General features: G+C 31.3%; 3 protein-coding genes across 4 annotated transcripts; 2 read left to right on the plus strand and 1 right to left on the minus strand.

Annotated features, from left to right (window-relative positions):
- Window positions 1-96: 96 nt before the first annotated feature.
- Window positions 97-997, plus strand: LOC145729658 (uncharacterized). Its single transcript, XM_081980510.1, has one exon. The coding sequence runs from the start codon at window positions 262-264 to the stop codon at window positions 850-852; it is 591 nt and encodes a 196-aa protein (XP_081836636.1). The 5' UTR covers window positions 97-261; the 3' UTR covers window positions 853-997.
- On the minus strand, window positions 984-2,454 carry LOC145729635 (transcription factor A, mitochondrial-like). Its single transcript, XM_081980481.1, has 2 exons — window positions 2,108-2,454; window positions 984-2,040 (listed from the first exon to the last, which is right to left on the minus strand). Exons 1-2 carry the CDS (start codon window positions 2,179-2,181, stop codon window positions 1,356-1,358), a joined length of 759 nt encoding a protein of 252 aa, XP_081836607.1. The 5' UTR covers window positions 2,182-2,454; the 3' UTR covers window positions 984-1,355.
- A 176-nt stretch (window positions 2,455-2,630) lies between these two features.
- Window positions 2,631-9,908, plus strand: LOC145729612 (mitochondrial coenzyme A transporter SLC25A16-like). 2 transcript variants are annotated; one of them, XM_081980459.1, is made up of 6 exons: window positions 2,631-2,884; window positions 2,940-3,302; window positions 3,361-3,512; window positions 6,168-6,368; window positions 6,725-6,941; window positions 9,421-9,908. In XM_081980459.1, the coding sequence occupies exons 2-6, from the start codon at window positions 3,230-3,232 to the stop codon at window positions 9,735-9,737; spliced, it is 960 nt and encodes a 319-aa protein (XP_081836585.1). In that variant the 5' UTR covers window positions 2,631-2,884; window positions 2,940-3,229; the 3' UTR covers window positions 9,738-9,908. The 2 variants fall into 2 exon arrangements, with proteins under 2 accessions (XP_081836585.1, XP_081836577.1); XM_081980451.1 differs by having other exon boundaries at window positions 2,631-3,302.
- The last annotated feature ends 6,066 nt before the right edge of the window (window positions 9,909-15,974 follow it).

Consider the following 15,974-nt stretch of genomic DNA (forward strand, 5'->3'; position numbering starts at 1 on the left):
TTAATATGACAGATGATACGTTGCCGAACCTTCAACTTTCAAAACCATCCCGTTCTACGTCAAAATAACGTCACATTCTCACCTGTCAACAAAACAAAAATAGTGACAGTACATTTTTCAATTTCCACACCAAAATAAAAAATGAAACTAAACGTGAAATAACGAATGAAACGAAATTTGTAATTGAATAATTAATGCGTCGCTATACAATATTAAAGTCTCGCCTACAAGTTCTAATTGTCACGTTTAACGTATGTTATAATGAATGATGTCGAGGCAAGACGTGAAGCCAGACAAAGAAAAATACTGGAAAACTCTGCAAAGCGCTTACAAAAAATCACCGGAGTTCAAGAGAGAAATGGTAGTTACGAATTGGAAGGTTACCGAAACACCAATGGAAATATACCTGAAAGCACCAACTCATTTTTCAGTCTTGATGAATCTCTTCAAAATGGTAATAGTGATCTCCTGATAGAACCAGTTAGGCCTGTCTCAGTTCAGGCAAGTCATATTCAAAAGTATGACTTTATTCTTGAATATCGAGTACATGTAGTCATATTTATTGCGATTTTAACTAATGTCTTACTGTGCCTTCCTGAAAGCTCAATTAATATTTTTGTAAATACAATTTTTGTGCCCTTATTGTGTTATGAAGCCATTGTCATTTTTTATTGTCCTAGAAAGAGTAATACTGGTATTCTCAATTTGCTTGGTTTATTTAAGGAACCTTCCAGAAGTTATGTCACTTATTTGTTAAACTATTTAGTCATATTTAAAGCTGTTTTTACAGATGTGCTAATTTACTTCTTTGTTTTTGTTTGTATTCTCTATGTTAAAAGTATATTTTTATGAAGGTTTTTAATATTTTTTTTGTAATAACAGTTGTGATTTTTGATAACCTATTTTTGAGATAATTTAGTGTAAGGTGTGGGTGTTTTGTGAAATCAATCAATTGCTCTAGTCATGTAAGAGATAAAAATAAATTATTACAAACTTATTCATGTTTATTTGAAAAAAATAGGTACTTATATCAGAGTTATAAAATTAAGGAAATAAAATGGTTATGGCTTAGGTAAAACTCAAAACTTAAAGAGGTTTCGTAACTTTCCTATTAAATTCTTATTTGCACTTTCAGCATCTGAATTGTTATTCTTACTACTTTCCACCTCTGGTATCCGACTTTCAGAAATGACCTCCTGGATAACTGGGTGATTGGGTAAATCATCCTTCACTTTATTTTCCTCTAACTTGTTTGTAGTGTCAGTTATTTGAGATGTTTCAGGAGGCTTTTCTGTGTTTGCTGTGCCTTCACTGATTGAGGTGGCTGATGTTGTTAAGTGAAGACACTCGTACCCCTATTCTGTACTCTTTTTCTCCTTCTTACTTTTAGAAGAAGTTGTTGGTTTTTTTAAAGTGGATGATCTGACCAGATGAGACTTTCCTTCAGCAATCATTTGATTTTCCCAATTAGCTAAATCAACTGCATAATGTTGTTTACTCCTCTGAAACTGTATTGTGTACTTTTCCTTTTCAGCAGGAGACAGTTGTTCCCATCCACTCTTCAATTCTTTCATAGCATTCACTATGGATGAGCCAGTAAAATGTTCTTTAACATAAATGGCAAATGGTCCCATAGGAGCTTTAGGTTTACCTTCTTCTTTTGATTCCTTCTTAAGTTTTCTTTTTTGTTTATCTTTTCGTTTGGCATCAGCCTCATTGTGAAGAACTTCTGTTTGTTCTGGTGTTAATTGCGCCTTGTATTTCAGTAGGGCTTCATCATATTTTTCTCTATCTTGTAAAGCAAGATAGTTGTACTTTTGCTTTTCTTCTGGGTTCAGTTGTTTCCATTGTTCAGATATAGTTTTAGTTATTTGTTGAACTGTTAGAGTTGGGTTTTCTTTTACAACTTGCGGACGTTTTTCCATTAAGAACCGGATGTAAGATGATAGTGGTCGTTTAGGCTTCTCTGGCACATTTTGAGTTGTTTTGGTGGTTGTATTTAACCTTTGGTTTGGTGTTATAAAATTTATACTGCTGAGTCTGGAATACAACCAGAGATACTAAATTATCAAACAATCAATCAATCAAAAAATATGTAAATGCTTACCTGTTGCTTAAAATACCTTTGTGGCTTATATTTAACCAACCTAAGGATTTGAGAATGAGGCTTTGGTTAGCCATAGTCCTATGAATATGTCTTGCCTAACTGGTAATATATTTGGTTTAACTGTAAAAATACTCTTAAATGAGTGGAAAAATGTTTAGTTCAAGCAATGGTTCAAGTTTTGGAGATTTCTGGGCATCTATGTTGGGTAGTGTAGTGACTGATTTGAGGTTATGGCACGGGCCCCACAGGTTTAAGTTTGAGTAATAACTAGATGCGACAATAGGACATAAAAAATGAAAAATTTCTGTGTCTTTCTCTTTTTAACTCAAAGATCAAAAAAGAATAAAAAATCATTTCAAGTTTTTTAACTTGTCATGTCAATGGTTTGAACTTACCCTTCAGCCTTCAGTAATTTGACAGACAAATGAGCGGAAAATTTAAACTTTTCTTTGTATGTTTATATTTCTTATATTAAAATATTGCTGTACATCTTAAAACTTAATTACTCTCTTTTAACATAATTATCACAAGTTAAGTTGGATTAGTTATATTTTAAGCACTGTAAAAGCACTAAAACGTATTATGTAAATTTTCGAGTGTATTAACCTCTTACTTTGTTTATGTCACAGAGATGATTTAAAAAATGATATAATTTTAGTTTACAACTTTTGGCAAGAGCGAAAATAGACATCATCCGATTCCCAAAAAAGCTGCTGGTTTGAACTTCGATCCCTAACACTCAAATCGCCCTCTCAAACACGGGCCCGCAATGAGAAAGTTAAGTGCCTGTAAAACTGTGCATGTGTGTGATAACATTAATGCATTTTTCCAGTTGCCGTTATTAAAATGTTTGTCTCTTAACAACAGAACTTAGTATCCGCAAAACCGCAAAACCGCGACACTTGTTGGTTGGGTGATTTAAATTGCAGAGAAATTCATGGCCTGAATTCTAAATTACACCACATATGATGGCACCAAGTGAAAGTTTGCACCTGTACATTCCTTCAAACTGCTGAATAATAATAATTAGTTGCATAGATTCAAACTTTAGGAAAGCACAGTTAGAGATTTTTTGACAAATAGTGGTTTTTTAAATTGGTTTACCAGAGAATACTAAAAGAAATGTCAAGTCTCAAAAGTGATACTGGGACTAGTCTTCAACTGCTGCTAGTGGTTAAAAATCTAGGATGTGGAGGTAAATGGTTTTCTAAATAGACTGTAATAGTGTCATTTAACTTAATACTATATTTTAGGAGTTGCTGGAATGGTTTCAAAAACAGCAGTGGCCCCATTGGATCGCGTAAAGATTTTATTGCAAGCACACAATCATCATCACACAAGTCATGGAGTTTTGGGTGGTTTCAGGCATGTAATTTCCAAGGAAGGAGTTCTTGCTTTGTATAAGGTAAATAGGTACTTAATTTTTACTTATGATAAATGTTAAGGTGATGTTTGTCTGTATTTAGACAGCTTGTGGCAACATTATTTTTGCAGATAGGAAGAAAAACTGTTAATACAAAAGTTATAGGGCTCCTAAGTCACCAAAATAAAAATAGAGTATGACAAAAGTGAAAAAAATACAAAGTTGATAAATTCGTAATGGATCACCCTGTATATTTTCTGATGAGTTGATAGATCCTTTCTTTCTAATTTCAAAACTATGTAGGTAATAAGTTGACATTTGGTTTAGGGGTTTTTGAATTATTGGCATTTAAAGTTGGGGATTTTATTGTTTATTGTGTTTTAAAATCACAGTTGCCATAAAATGAATACCTAGTAAGGGAAAAGGAGTGAACGTCACGATGACGTAATTTGACAGTTGGTCAATAAATGTTTTGTAAAGTTATGTCATTGTGATGTCAAATTTGCTCTGCACACTAAATGGAAGGTCAACTTGAATTCCAATGACATTTAGTCACTTTGGTTATTCATGACACCTCTAATTTTAAAAAATATTGTTATTTTCAGAGTTTTTTTTTTTTAAAATAGGCAAAATGATTTTAAGAAGATATGTCAATTCTTAATGCATAATTTCAAAAATACATTGTTAACTTAAAAACTTGCCTGAAAATAACTGCATTTGGAAATTACATTGACTACTACCTACATTTTGAATAAAGTGGTGGAGTAAAGGTCAAAAGCAGATTATAAAAAATTGCAATAACTTCAAAACACTTTATTGTAGAATATTGAATTTTGGCCATATAAAAGAGGCAGTTTTCTTCTTAAATAAGTAAAGTATATGCTTTTTCTTGAATCCAAATTGATAATTAACATTTCACTAACCTGAACATGTTTTTGTCTCATTTTTTTTTTTTGGAAATTCTTTGGGCCCATTTCTAGTACAAAAGTTTTTTCTCTAAAGCTCTAGGACTGGATAAACTAGGATTCTTTAAAAAATTTGACAACTAAAAAAAGTGACTACACTTTTATTTAAACACCTTCTGAATATAAGAGTTAGTGATATGTCAAAATTTTGAATCAATCACAATAAGACCTGTTATGTCTGTTGTTTAAATAATCTTTTTATTAAAACATTTTCCTCAACCACACATTTTCAAAATTAAGCATACTTAGCTTCTTTCTTTTAAAATCACTCTTCAAACGTCATGCAACTTTGAGTGAAGATAAGATTTTCATTCACGCATGTCACGTAATGAATAATTTAGGCAACTTTTTTTCTGCACGCGTCTAATTTGTTTGTAAAAACTTACCACACATGGAGGATGAATATCAACCAATTTCCAAAACAAATGTTTTGTGTATGTTATTGGTGAACCAAATTTAATGCAAATTATTATAATATACGATAATAGAGTGCAAAGTTCACATTTATAAAGTTGTTAAAGGTATACATTATTTTAAACTATGAATGTGCATTAATTGTGCCATACAGTATCCTTGACCGATATTTCAATCATGATTTTTCTTAAATTAACTAAGGGTGACATTGTTGCATTACATAAAAAAGTAAAAAAAAAATAAGATTAGATATGTTAGTTTTCTGTAATAGACTTCTATGATGCTATAATTCAAGAGCTCTTTTATCATGCAATAGGGAGATCATTTACCAGTAAAAACTGACCTTCATATGTCATCATTTTTGCTTATATCCCATAAAGAAACAGTTCAATTTACGCCAAAATATGTGTCAAGGAGTCAATGTGACTATAAGAAGATGGTGAGCACATTTGGAATGTGATTATTGGTTAAGGCTTTTGATTTCAAAGCATATAATCATACAAAAGGCATTAATGAAAAATAAAGTTTGCTCAATTTTGACTGTTAAATTACATTAATCAAAGATCATTTTATGAGGGCTTTAATTCACGCACCTGACATTTGGCCTAACGGCTGGAGATGCGAGTTACCAAGGAAATTATGATTATAGAAGATGCAGTTAGTAGGTTAGTAGGTATTGCTATGCTTTGTCCACCTGCTACATCTGAATAATACTTTACTATCTATAAGAAGAGGGGTGAAAATTTCAAAATTATCTTGGAGATGGCCAAAAGGATTGTATCATCTGACCAACTGCCGCAGTTTGTTGTCATTCTTGTCTATCTCATTGATTTTTAATATCTTCTTTTACCACAGGTTTCATACAATTTTGAAATTTTCATACATGTATAAATATTAATGGAATAAGTGATTTTTATTCCCTTTTTATTTAAGTATGTACTTGTTCAGCTAATTAATTCACAAGATAATTGAAATACTTGAGTATAAAAAATGTATCCAACAGTAATTATTAAACGTCATATTACATTGTTTAATGATAAAATATTTATTAATATATTTTGTTCCATTTAGGAGGTAACATTTTTAAAAAACATGTTATGTCTGGTTTTTCAATTATTTATACAAACTTTATTAAGTTTTGTTTTGTTATTGATAAAAAAAATTGTTTCCTAAAAACTGAGAATCAGAAAAATTCTTATTCACCTAACAACTGCGGAAATTGAAATATTTTCTATTCAACAGCGCCAATTTTAAACTTGTCTTCTCTGTCAACTTGACTCTACTGACTTTAATTAATTCATGATTTTCTTTTTTTAAGGGTAACAGTGCACAGATGGTCAGGATATTTCCTTATGCCGCTTGCCAGTTCACGACGTTTGAAATTTTGAAAAAATACTTGGACGGAGTATTTGGAGAAAAATCCCACATTGATAAATTCCTGGCTGGTGCTGGTGCTGGACTGATTGCAGTTTTCCTAACGTATCCCTTGGATACGATACGAGCAAGGCTTGCTTTTCAGGTAAAAAAGTTTTGTAAACAGGAAGGAATGCTTCGAAAAGAGACAGATAAAACTGCTAGCTACTTAAAGGACAATATCTTTACCAGAGACAAAAGACTCAGGCTAACAGCAAACTAAATATATTTGACCATTTCTGTTATATAGAAATTTAGAATGATCCAAACTATTAACTTGAAATACATCTTTGTACATGATGAGGTCACAAACAAGGTGACTATATACTTGCAATTTATGAAAGGTTAATTGATGTATCAGAAAATGTATTATAATCAGTAAATTTTAACATAAATAGCACTCGACCGCATTATAATCTCTTGTTACTTCAATTTTTTTTTCAAAACCCTGCTTTGTTATAGGTAAGTGGTGAACACGTGTACACTGGAATTGTACACACGGCCACTTCAATATTTAAAGATGAAGGTGGTTTCAAAGCTCTTTACCGAGGTTTCACGCCAACGATTATGGGCATGGTGCCGTATGCCGGACTGTCATTTTACTGTTTTGAGTACCTGAAATATGGCTGTTTGAGGTATTTGCCGACGTGGACGTCTAAACCAGCTCCCAAAAACACTGGTATGTTTTTATTATATTGTGCCTGATTTTGAAGATTAAGTTATGCGGATATTACGGGTTTTTAAAGTTGTAATGCAAACAGAACAAAAAAAGTTTTAATATAATTACGAAATAAAGAACGTTTGGTAAGAAGGTTCTCCAGATTGGAAGAAAATACAAAAATAAATGCTTGACAATGATTCAATGTCAAATCTTCAAATGTTATTGAATAAAGATGATACAGGGACCGTCGTGACAGTTACGATGTCATAGATGAGCAATGTAGTCAAACTTTTCAACATTTGTGAGATGAAAGCCGTTCTGGTAAAAATTACATTGTTTGAGGTGGCTTAACAAGGTTTCTTCAGCAATTTGATTTATTAGCTAGTTAACGACAACTTTAGTTTTCTCTTATGTTCTTATTATGAAATATGTTCTTTTGTTTGTTAAAAAGGGCATTACGCATCGATTTACAGGGTGGTCCAGTTTTAAATGTCAAAAAAATAAGTTGACCTACATTATGTCATTTTCCTGACACAGACTTCCAAAGTTTAAAAAATCGTCATTCTTCTAAATTTTTTAGATGCGTCGATATACGCTTACTGGATATTATTCAAAATTGACAAAAATGTCTACTTGGGTAATTGTATTTTTTACTTTAAAATGATTCAAAAGGATTCAAATCTGGTCATCTGTGAGGTATACGAGTTAATTTTTGACACTGAAAATAGTCAAAAGACAGAGTTTTTGGACTGGCGTTCAATTTTTTAGACTATAAAGTAAAACTGGTCATTCAATCAAATATTTTTTTTATTCAATGAAACCCTGGTAACAGTCCGAATTTTCGAACTAATTTGATTCTAAAAATTAGTGTTCAAGACTAATATCGTAGCATTTAATGCCAAAATTGTTTACTTTCATCAATGAAGAGTCTGAAACTTAACTTTTATTATAAAAAATAGTTCTAGTTTCTATTTTTCAGTCTCAAAGCACAGTGAAGCGTCTAGAAGTCAATTTAATTCTAACAAAGCGTGAAATGGCATGTTTAAGCCCATGGAAAATGTAAAAATAGTTTTTTAAGTCTGCTATGTCAAAAACTTGGTGAAGATAACTCTAAAACTCGATTTAGCAAGCTAAAAGCAGTTTTAAAGCCCTAAAAATAGTCCAGAGTTCTAAAAAAATGAAAAGCAAAGTAAAAAAACTTTAAAAGTTAGTCTTCAAGTCAATTTTCATAAATCTAATGTCATTATCCTGTATTTAAGACTATTTTCAAGACTGAAATATTGAAATGTATTTTCAAATTATGAAAACTTACTTCAAATGCAAATTTTAAGCTTTTGATGTCACTTATCATTGGTTCAGAGTCACTTTTCGGTGTCCAAGTCAATTTTCAAGGTTGAAATATGTGAATTTGTAGTCAAAAATTCGAGATAAAGTAGTTTTTCATGGCTGCAAGTCAATTTTCACTACTAAACTTTTTTAACTTATCTGAAAGACAGTTTTTAAGCCTCTCAAGTCAATTTTCACAGTTTCCAAGTCAAGTGTCAAGGCTAAAATCTTTCAATTTGCCTGAGAACTGTGAAAACTGGTTACAAATACAATTTTTAACCCTCTCAAGTCAATTTTCACCGTTTGAAAGTAACTGGTTCCTAAATCAATTTTAAAAACTAAAGTCTTTCAATTTGTCTGGAACCTATGAAAACTGGCTACAAAGACATTTTTTAAGATTCTTAAGTCGATTTTCACCATTTTCAAGACAATCTTTAAGTTGGTTTGGGTTGGTTGTGACTCTTTGAACGTATTAACTCAATTATCTCGTAAACAAAGTTTCAAATCAGAGTTTTATAAGAGATACTTATTTTGTCAAATTGAACACGTAAAGAAAAAAAAAACTGAAATTTTTGAAAAATGTCCATTGACGTAGAGAATAAGGCAGAAAAAGTTTCGACAAACGTCATTAACAACACATAATGAGTATTAATTTCATATGTATTTGTTCTAAATTTGATTAAAAGTCCTCCAGCGATCTGATAGTTATGACAAGAAACCGGTTTTTTAAACTGAACTTTTATGAACTGTACTTTCCTTGGCAAACATTTTTCAGGAAAATGACATAATATAATGTTAAGTTAACTTATTTTTTGATGGGGTATCGAATGGTGAATTATTGACATTTACCCTGTATATTACGATACGATATGATACATTACGACTTGTGTGGCGCATCTTATAGTAGAACAGTCAACCGTGTCATACAAATCAAAATAGTGTCTCAAATTAAAAGTTTCATCATTGCCACGTTGCTGCTTGTACTAAAAAGTAGCAGCAACTTTTCATGTTTCTTCTTTTTATGTTAATATGTTTCTAATATTTTTTCGTTAATACGACTTTATGTTTAACTTTTAGCGTTTCCGAGATTTTGCTACATTTATTGATTTTTGTATTGAATTGAAAACACTGAATTAACTATTTAATCAATAAACGATAAAATGTCTTCTAGGTGGAGTAGTTCTAACGATTCCTGCTAAACTCTTGTGCGGAGGTTTAGCCGGTGCAATCGCTCAAAGCTTGAGTTATCCTCTCGATGTAACGCGAAGAAGAATGCAGCTGGCCATGATGAAACCTGAAACACAACACTTGGGCGAAAGCATGATCAAAACGTTGAAACACATTTATAACGATCACGGTATAACGAAAGGACTGTACAGAGGCATGTCCATCAACTATATGAGGGCCATTCCTATGGTAGCTACGTCGTTTTCGACTTACGAACTTTGTAAACAGTACTTAGGATTGGACACGGGATTATCAGTGTAACGAAAGTCTCTTCTATTTTTTTTTGTTATTTTTAAGTTTTTATTTATTTATATGGATATTTATGTTATTACCATAACCATTCTCTCTAATTAAATTGTACAGAGTGTCAGTATACGTATTAAGACTTGATTAAGAATAAGTATTAGCAGGGGTAATATATTTTTTGAGTAATTTAATTGTTTTTGTGTTTTATGTTCAAGTTAAGTTACTTTTCAGATTTAATAAGCAATTTAAGTCAGTTTTGCTAATTTACACTATGCTATCAGATCAAAACTAACAGAGTTAGCTATTGAGTAAAATACAGGGTGTCCCATAAGGAATGGTAAATAATTTAATAGTGGATTTAAGGGACCAAAATAATTCGATTTAGCACTTACTTACTTACCCTCAGACGAAATGTCAACGAAAACAGAAATACAGGGGGTCAAAGGTATTTTTTTAAAATGGTCTTTTTTTAATTACTCCTTAATATAACTTGGAGTTTCATGGTGAAATTAGATATTCGGGGGTAAATCGACATAACTTTTCTCTAGTTGTATAGAGTGTAGTATCTTCTTGCCAAAAAAGGTATACCTAGTAAGTATCCCAAAAACAAACGGTTTTCGAGTTTTTTGCAATTAAAATATTGACCTCAATGCATTTATGAAAAAAAATTGGTTGAAATAACTATTATTCTATTATTGTTCGAAAATGTCTCAACAGCAGTTCAACTTGAAATTAATCACTTGCCTTGTGTATCTATTATTTCTTCATACACAAAATGTAAACATCTGGAGGACCAATTTTCGAACTTGCATGGTGCTGGTCATGATATTTGACTTTTGAAAAGTTTTTGTTTAAATAATTTCTCATTTGTAATGAGGTTCCATCCTCCAAGAAGATTACAAATTGCATTCATGTTTGGCACCGAATACTTTAATTGCAAATATCTCGTAAACTGTTGATCTTAAGGATGCCAACTAAGTATACCTTTTTTGTTAAAAAATATTGGAAAACCGATACTCAGATTTCAGTTGTCACTTCGCCTTACCAGAAAAAAGGTAGAGTGATTTTAAAGCAAATCACTGATTTTAGATGGCGACCTCTATAAGCTGCCTTAAAACTTAATAGATAATAAAATTTAGCACCCTCGAATACCTAATTTTAGCAAGAAACTCCAAGGGGGGCGCGTGTTGGTGAAGTGAAAAAATGCATTTAAAAAAAATAACTTTGACTTTTTGTCTGAGGGAAGTTGTGCAAAATCGAATTATTTTGACCCCATAAATACGTCCACCACCATTACTTATGGGAGACCCTATATAAACAATCACCCAGTACATTTCACATAATAAAGTTTTAGATAAAAAGTTTATGGTTTGGAAAGGGGCTTTTAATGAGGATTTTTAGTACACATACATTTAATTAGAGCTGAAAACTATGTGTATACCTAATGCGTGTTGCATCTATCAGTCTGTCACTATATTTACCGGTGTCATCATAGTCATCAATTAATTGTTTGCTCAGTTTTCCAAATTCAGCTATGATAAATACAGAAATGCGACTAAATTCTCTCAGAGATAAACCGCAAGTAAAGCTATATGTAAACAAAATTGATAAGTTCAAACCGAAATTAAGAACACAACAGAAGTGATGAGCATCCGGTTTGTATTTTTTTAGTGCTGTAAATTATAGTGCAATTGACTGTGATTCGATTAATTGAACGATTTATCGATTTTGATACTGCGTAGACGTCTTGTAAATACTTTCCAGATAAATACTTTGCTAAAACATGTTAAAAAAGTAATTGCAATATGCACAGTATCAGTATGCAAACATTTTTAAAATAATATTAATTGGCTCAAAAGAACATTAAAATTTCTTCTTAAAAATACTATTATTTCCATATAATATGTCTCAAGACATTATCAGAAAATCGATAGAAACAATTATTGATATTAGCCAGAGAGCTAAACAAGAATAAATTTATTCATAGTAAATTAAAGCCCCATTTTTTTTACATATAAACTTAAGTTCGTTAACCTTTTTACGATTGCTATGTACTATTAGACTCTAAAATATTCAATGGTTTTCTTTGTTTTGACGATCAAATTTGAAATTATAATGTATAGGCACTAACAGAAAGTACCAGTAGAATTCTTTTGGTGGTTTGATCTTTAAAATTTTCTAAAGGTTTTGTTTATACATGAATTGTATAAATTACCATATATCTTGATTGTAGATAACTATTGCAGCTGGTGCGTGCATTTTCGAATTGGAAATTCTCAGTGTATAAAAAGGAGGAGAAGTGTAATGTACCGGGTGGCCAGTTAAGAATGCGATGTGCTGTATTTAGGAAACAAACGTAGAGGCTTGCGGCCAAAAAAGTTATAATCAAAAGAACCAACAGAAACCCATCCATGAAGTTCAATGGCAACAACGGATTTTTCTTCGAAACTTTAATACTGATACCATATTTTTCGATTCTTTTACTTGATCTCGACAATTTTTGTTTTCAAAAGTGTCTATCTAAGTTTTGTCGATTTTGAGATATTTACCATTAAAAACTTAATTAATATTTGATGCTAGGACAAAACAGTTTTGCATGTTTCTATCTTACTTTTCTGAGATCTGTGATTACGACATTCATGCATTTATAAAATTTTGAAAAACTTATTCAAACTTTTGAAACTTGGTTGGTCACCGTTTGCCTGCCTTCCATATTGAAAATTTCAATGTTTTTAATATTATAGATGCCTAGAAAATGACAAAATTTAGAGAAAAATTGTCGAGACCAAAGTAGCAATATCAAAAAATGGTATCAGTTACTATACAATAATGTAAAAAAGTTTTTGACGTTAGGAACATGTTGATCATTGCAACTGGCCTGACTTCCTATTTTACTGACTTTGTAACTATAAAAATCCCCATACAAGCGTTATCAATTATTTGGCCTACCCTGTATCTAAATATACTAAAGAACGCAAAACACATTAATTTTGAAAACCACAATTAATTTAAAAAAATAAAAAATTAATTAAAAATACATACATAAAGCTAGAGATTTAGTTTTTGCTTGAGTTTTTTGTTCTGGTTTTTATGATTTATTGTTTCATTTTTAATTTTCACTTTTGTACCTACTAATTAAGAAACGAATGAATGTTTGTAGGGCGAGCGCAGCGAGGTCCTACAATTTGAATGAGTTACACAATAAGACATTTTCGAAACGTGTTGCATACATAATTTTTTCTAATTTTGACCAAAAAGCGATAAAAACCATCTTTTAAAGTGATTTAACACAAATATTCACTTTCATAGCACCTTGTATAAACTGTGACAACGACATGTTATGATGGATGTCGCCCATATGTTTCTACGGAAATGTATAAAAACAGGGAGTGATGAAATGAACTTTTCATAACTAGTTACATAAAGTAAAACGTTTTGTCACTCTAATCAGTTTTGAAAAGTGTCACTTTATATGCCAAAATTAGAAAAATACACTTTTCTAACCAGGACAAAAAATACCAATAAAAGCAAGCGGTTAAAACCACCTCCAAAATTAGACCAACCATTATTTTTAGAGCAATAGAGCAGGTTTGACTACCTATAAAGACATGAATTGATATAAGAAAAACTACCAATAGTAAAATCAGTATGTCCAACTAAAACTATTACCCAATGATATATCTCAAAAAGTCAAGTTAAAAACATGCAAGTCGTTTTGCTCTATATCCTTCTGGTTGGAAGCCAGAAGTCCAAAATCTAACAACGTCGTTTTTCAAATGTGAATATCTCGTAAACCGCTGGCAGATGGATATAAATTATGTAACATGAAAAATATTTGAAATCGATAGGAGTATTCAAAAAATATAATAATATACAGGGTGTTACGTTTAAAATAAGCAAGTTGGTACCTCGTGGGGTATACCGGAGGTGCCCTAGCATTAAAAGTAATATTTTAGTTGGATTGGGCATGCTGACTATACTGTTATCAAAAATAACATATTTCATATTTCAAATTGTGATTAGGATATAGTACAATGTAGATTATCAACTAATGCAAAAGAAATAGCGTCATGGTAAACTATGAACTATGTTGTACTTAAAGATACTTATAATATACATTTTCAGCGATTTCTTCTTAAATACAGATTTCAGAGAATAAGCAAAATGTATTTAACAGTTCTTCCTCTACAGAAATAATCATCTATGGTGTAGGGTTCTAATTCAATTAGTAAATTTTTTACTTCTTTTTTGAAACGTTTGTCCGTCAATGTTTTTTTTTGTCTGGTAGGTGGTTAAATAGGCGAATACATCACATATTTTGCATTCTTGTCAGTGAGCGTTAACCTGTGGACGTTTTGGACAGATTACATCTTTTTGTCTTGTGTTGTATGGATGATTGACATTGATGTTAAATAGATTTTGGTTCCTTTTAAGAAAGATGAGATATTATATAAATTGCATAAACTGTCATTATTTTATTTTTTTTAAAGATGAATCTACATGAATCTCTGTATTTCATTTTGAACATTAATCTAATTGCCATTTTTTGAATTACACATACATGCTGTAAGTATTTCTACCTCAAAACATAATTGCAAACTTCATAATTGATTCAAAGTTAGCAAAGTTAATAATATTCTAAGCACTGTCAGGTTCAGATATCTGGAGACGATTCGAATTCCATAGCAAATTGAGTGTGGTTTAACCTACCTAGCAGAGCAGAACATTTATGCGATCAGACCAATCTAGAAATTCATTAATCTCACTCCCAAAAATGTTGTGTTCTTGGCTGCTGTCAGTGAGGTGTATTTCATTAGGTTTGTTAAATGTACCTTGTTTTGTTGAAAAAATAATTACATTTGTTTTTTCCATATTTAAAGCTAATTTATTTTTTTTAAACCACCCACAAAGTGCTGATTTCTTCCTGACCTACAAGTAAATTTGTGTCATCTGCAAAGTTGACAATTTTTTCATTTTCTTTTGCTATAGAATTTAGATCATTATGTAAATTACAAAGAGTCTGCTATGGGCTACCCTAGGCTATTCCGTGTTGATTTTCTTTTATATTCAGTGGCGGCTCCTCAATAAGTGCACATCTGCACGTGCACTCCCAAATTTTGAGTCCAAAAATGCATGTTTTCATTATAAATTTCATAACGATTTCCTCTCTACACAATCATATGCCTTAGACAAGTCTAAAAATATGCCTGTTTCTAGTTTATGTATTCTAAACCCTTTTTCATTTAAATTAGTGCAACACTTAAAAGAGGTTGACTTTCCGAAGACAGTGGTTTTTAGTGAGTTTTTGCTGACTAGTCACTATGGAGAAGAATTGTTTTTGAATAATATTATTTAGAGCCACGAAGCCAAATTCACTAAAAATGGAATATTCAATAGATATAATTCACACTACTGGTGTGACATAAATCCACACGTAGAGAGAGAAATTTTCGAGAAATCTGGAGTTTTAATAATAAAAAAGGTTAATTCTTAAATAAAACGAAATGGGTTGGATTTAGGTATAGGCAAGTAAATTAAAACGTATAGTAATTTTTAATGCTCAAAATGATTCCGTCATAAAAAATGTGGGTTTCTATTTAAAAAACTTGAAGTTTTTCATTTTTTTTAGTGGCAGGTTTATGATTTTTTTATGACGACCCTGTATACAAATGAGTCATTACGCACCCTCAGTTTAATAAAACGATCCTTTATTTACAATAACCCAAAGTTCCATTACAAAATGAAATACGGTTTTGACAGAGTACAAAAATATGTTGAGCGTTGCAACTGTCACTTTGTTGGAAAACATCAAATATTTCGAAAACGGCTAGAGATAGGCATAGGGCATTGTACACAAAAGTTGGTCAGAATTTTGTGAGGAATCCAAATATGTAATAATATATAGGGTGTTCTATTTAAAATAAGAAAGTTGTGATAGACTTCCGGTATAAACGGAAGTGCAATCATCTTGAAAATATTTTAGTTAGATTGGGCATGCCCACATCAGTATCCTGCCAAATTTTCAAAACTCTCCTATTTATACTTTTTCCAATATCAATCGATGTCTTTCGTCGTGGGACACCCTGTATATTCTGTAAATATTCTTATCATATAATATACATATACATATACAAGCTGTGGTAAGAATTCCCAAATCGAATGATTATATAGGTGTGGGTGACTTTAAATAATCCAATTAAAAATGTGCATACATCTATGTCGCAATATTGTACTCATAGGAATTTACACGCA

This window comes from Ips typographus, linkage group LG1 (genome assembly GCF_016097725.1).
Source record: "Ips typographus isolate SLU linkage group LG1, UJ_Ityp_2.0, whole genome shotgun sequence".
Taxonomy (NCBI): Eukaryota; Metazoa; Arthropoda; class Insecta; order Coleoptera; family Curculionidae; genus Ips; species Ips typographus.

Coding starts and splice junctions, on each gene's coding strand:
- LOC145729658 (XM_081980510.1), top strand. CDS start 262: ATGAATGATGTCGAGGCAAGACGTGAAGCCAGACAAAGAAAAATACTG.
- LOC145729635 (XM_081980481.1), bottom strand. CDS start 2,181: ATGGCTAACCAAAGCCTCATTCTCAAATCCTTAGGTTGGTTAAATATA. Junction 2,041..2,107: donor AAAGGTATTTTAAGCAACAG/GTAAGCATTTAC, acceptor GTTGTATTCCAG/ACTCAGCAGTATAAATTTTA.
- LOC145729612 (XM_081980451.1), top strand. CDS start 3,230: ATGTCAAGTCTCAAAAGTGATACTGGGACTAGTCTTCAACTGCTGCTA. Junction 3,303..3,360: donor TAAAAATCTAGGATGTGGAG/GTAAATGGTTTT, acceptor ACTATATTTTAG/GAGTTGCTGGAATGGTTTCA. Junction 6,369..6,724: donor GAGCAAGGCTTGCTTTTCAG/GTAAAAAAGTTT, acceptor GCTTTGTTATAG/GTAAGTGGTGAACACGTGTA.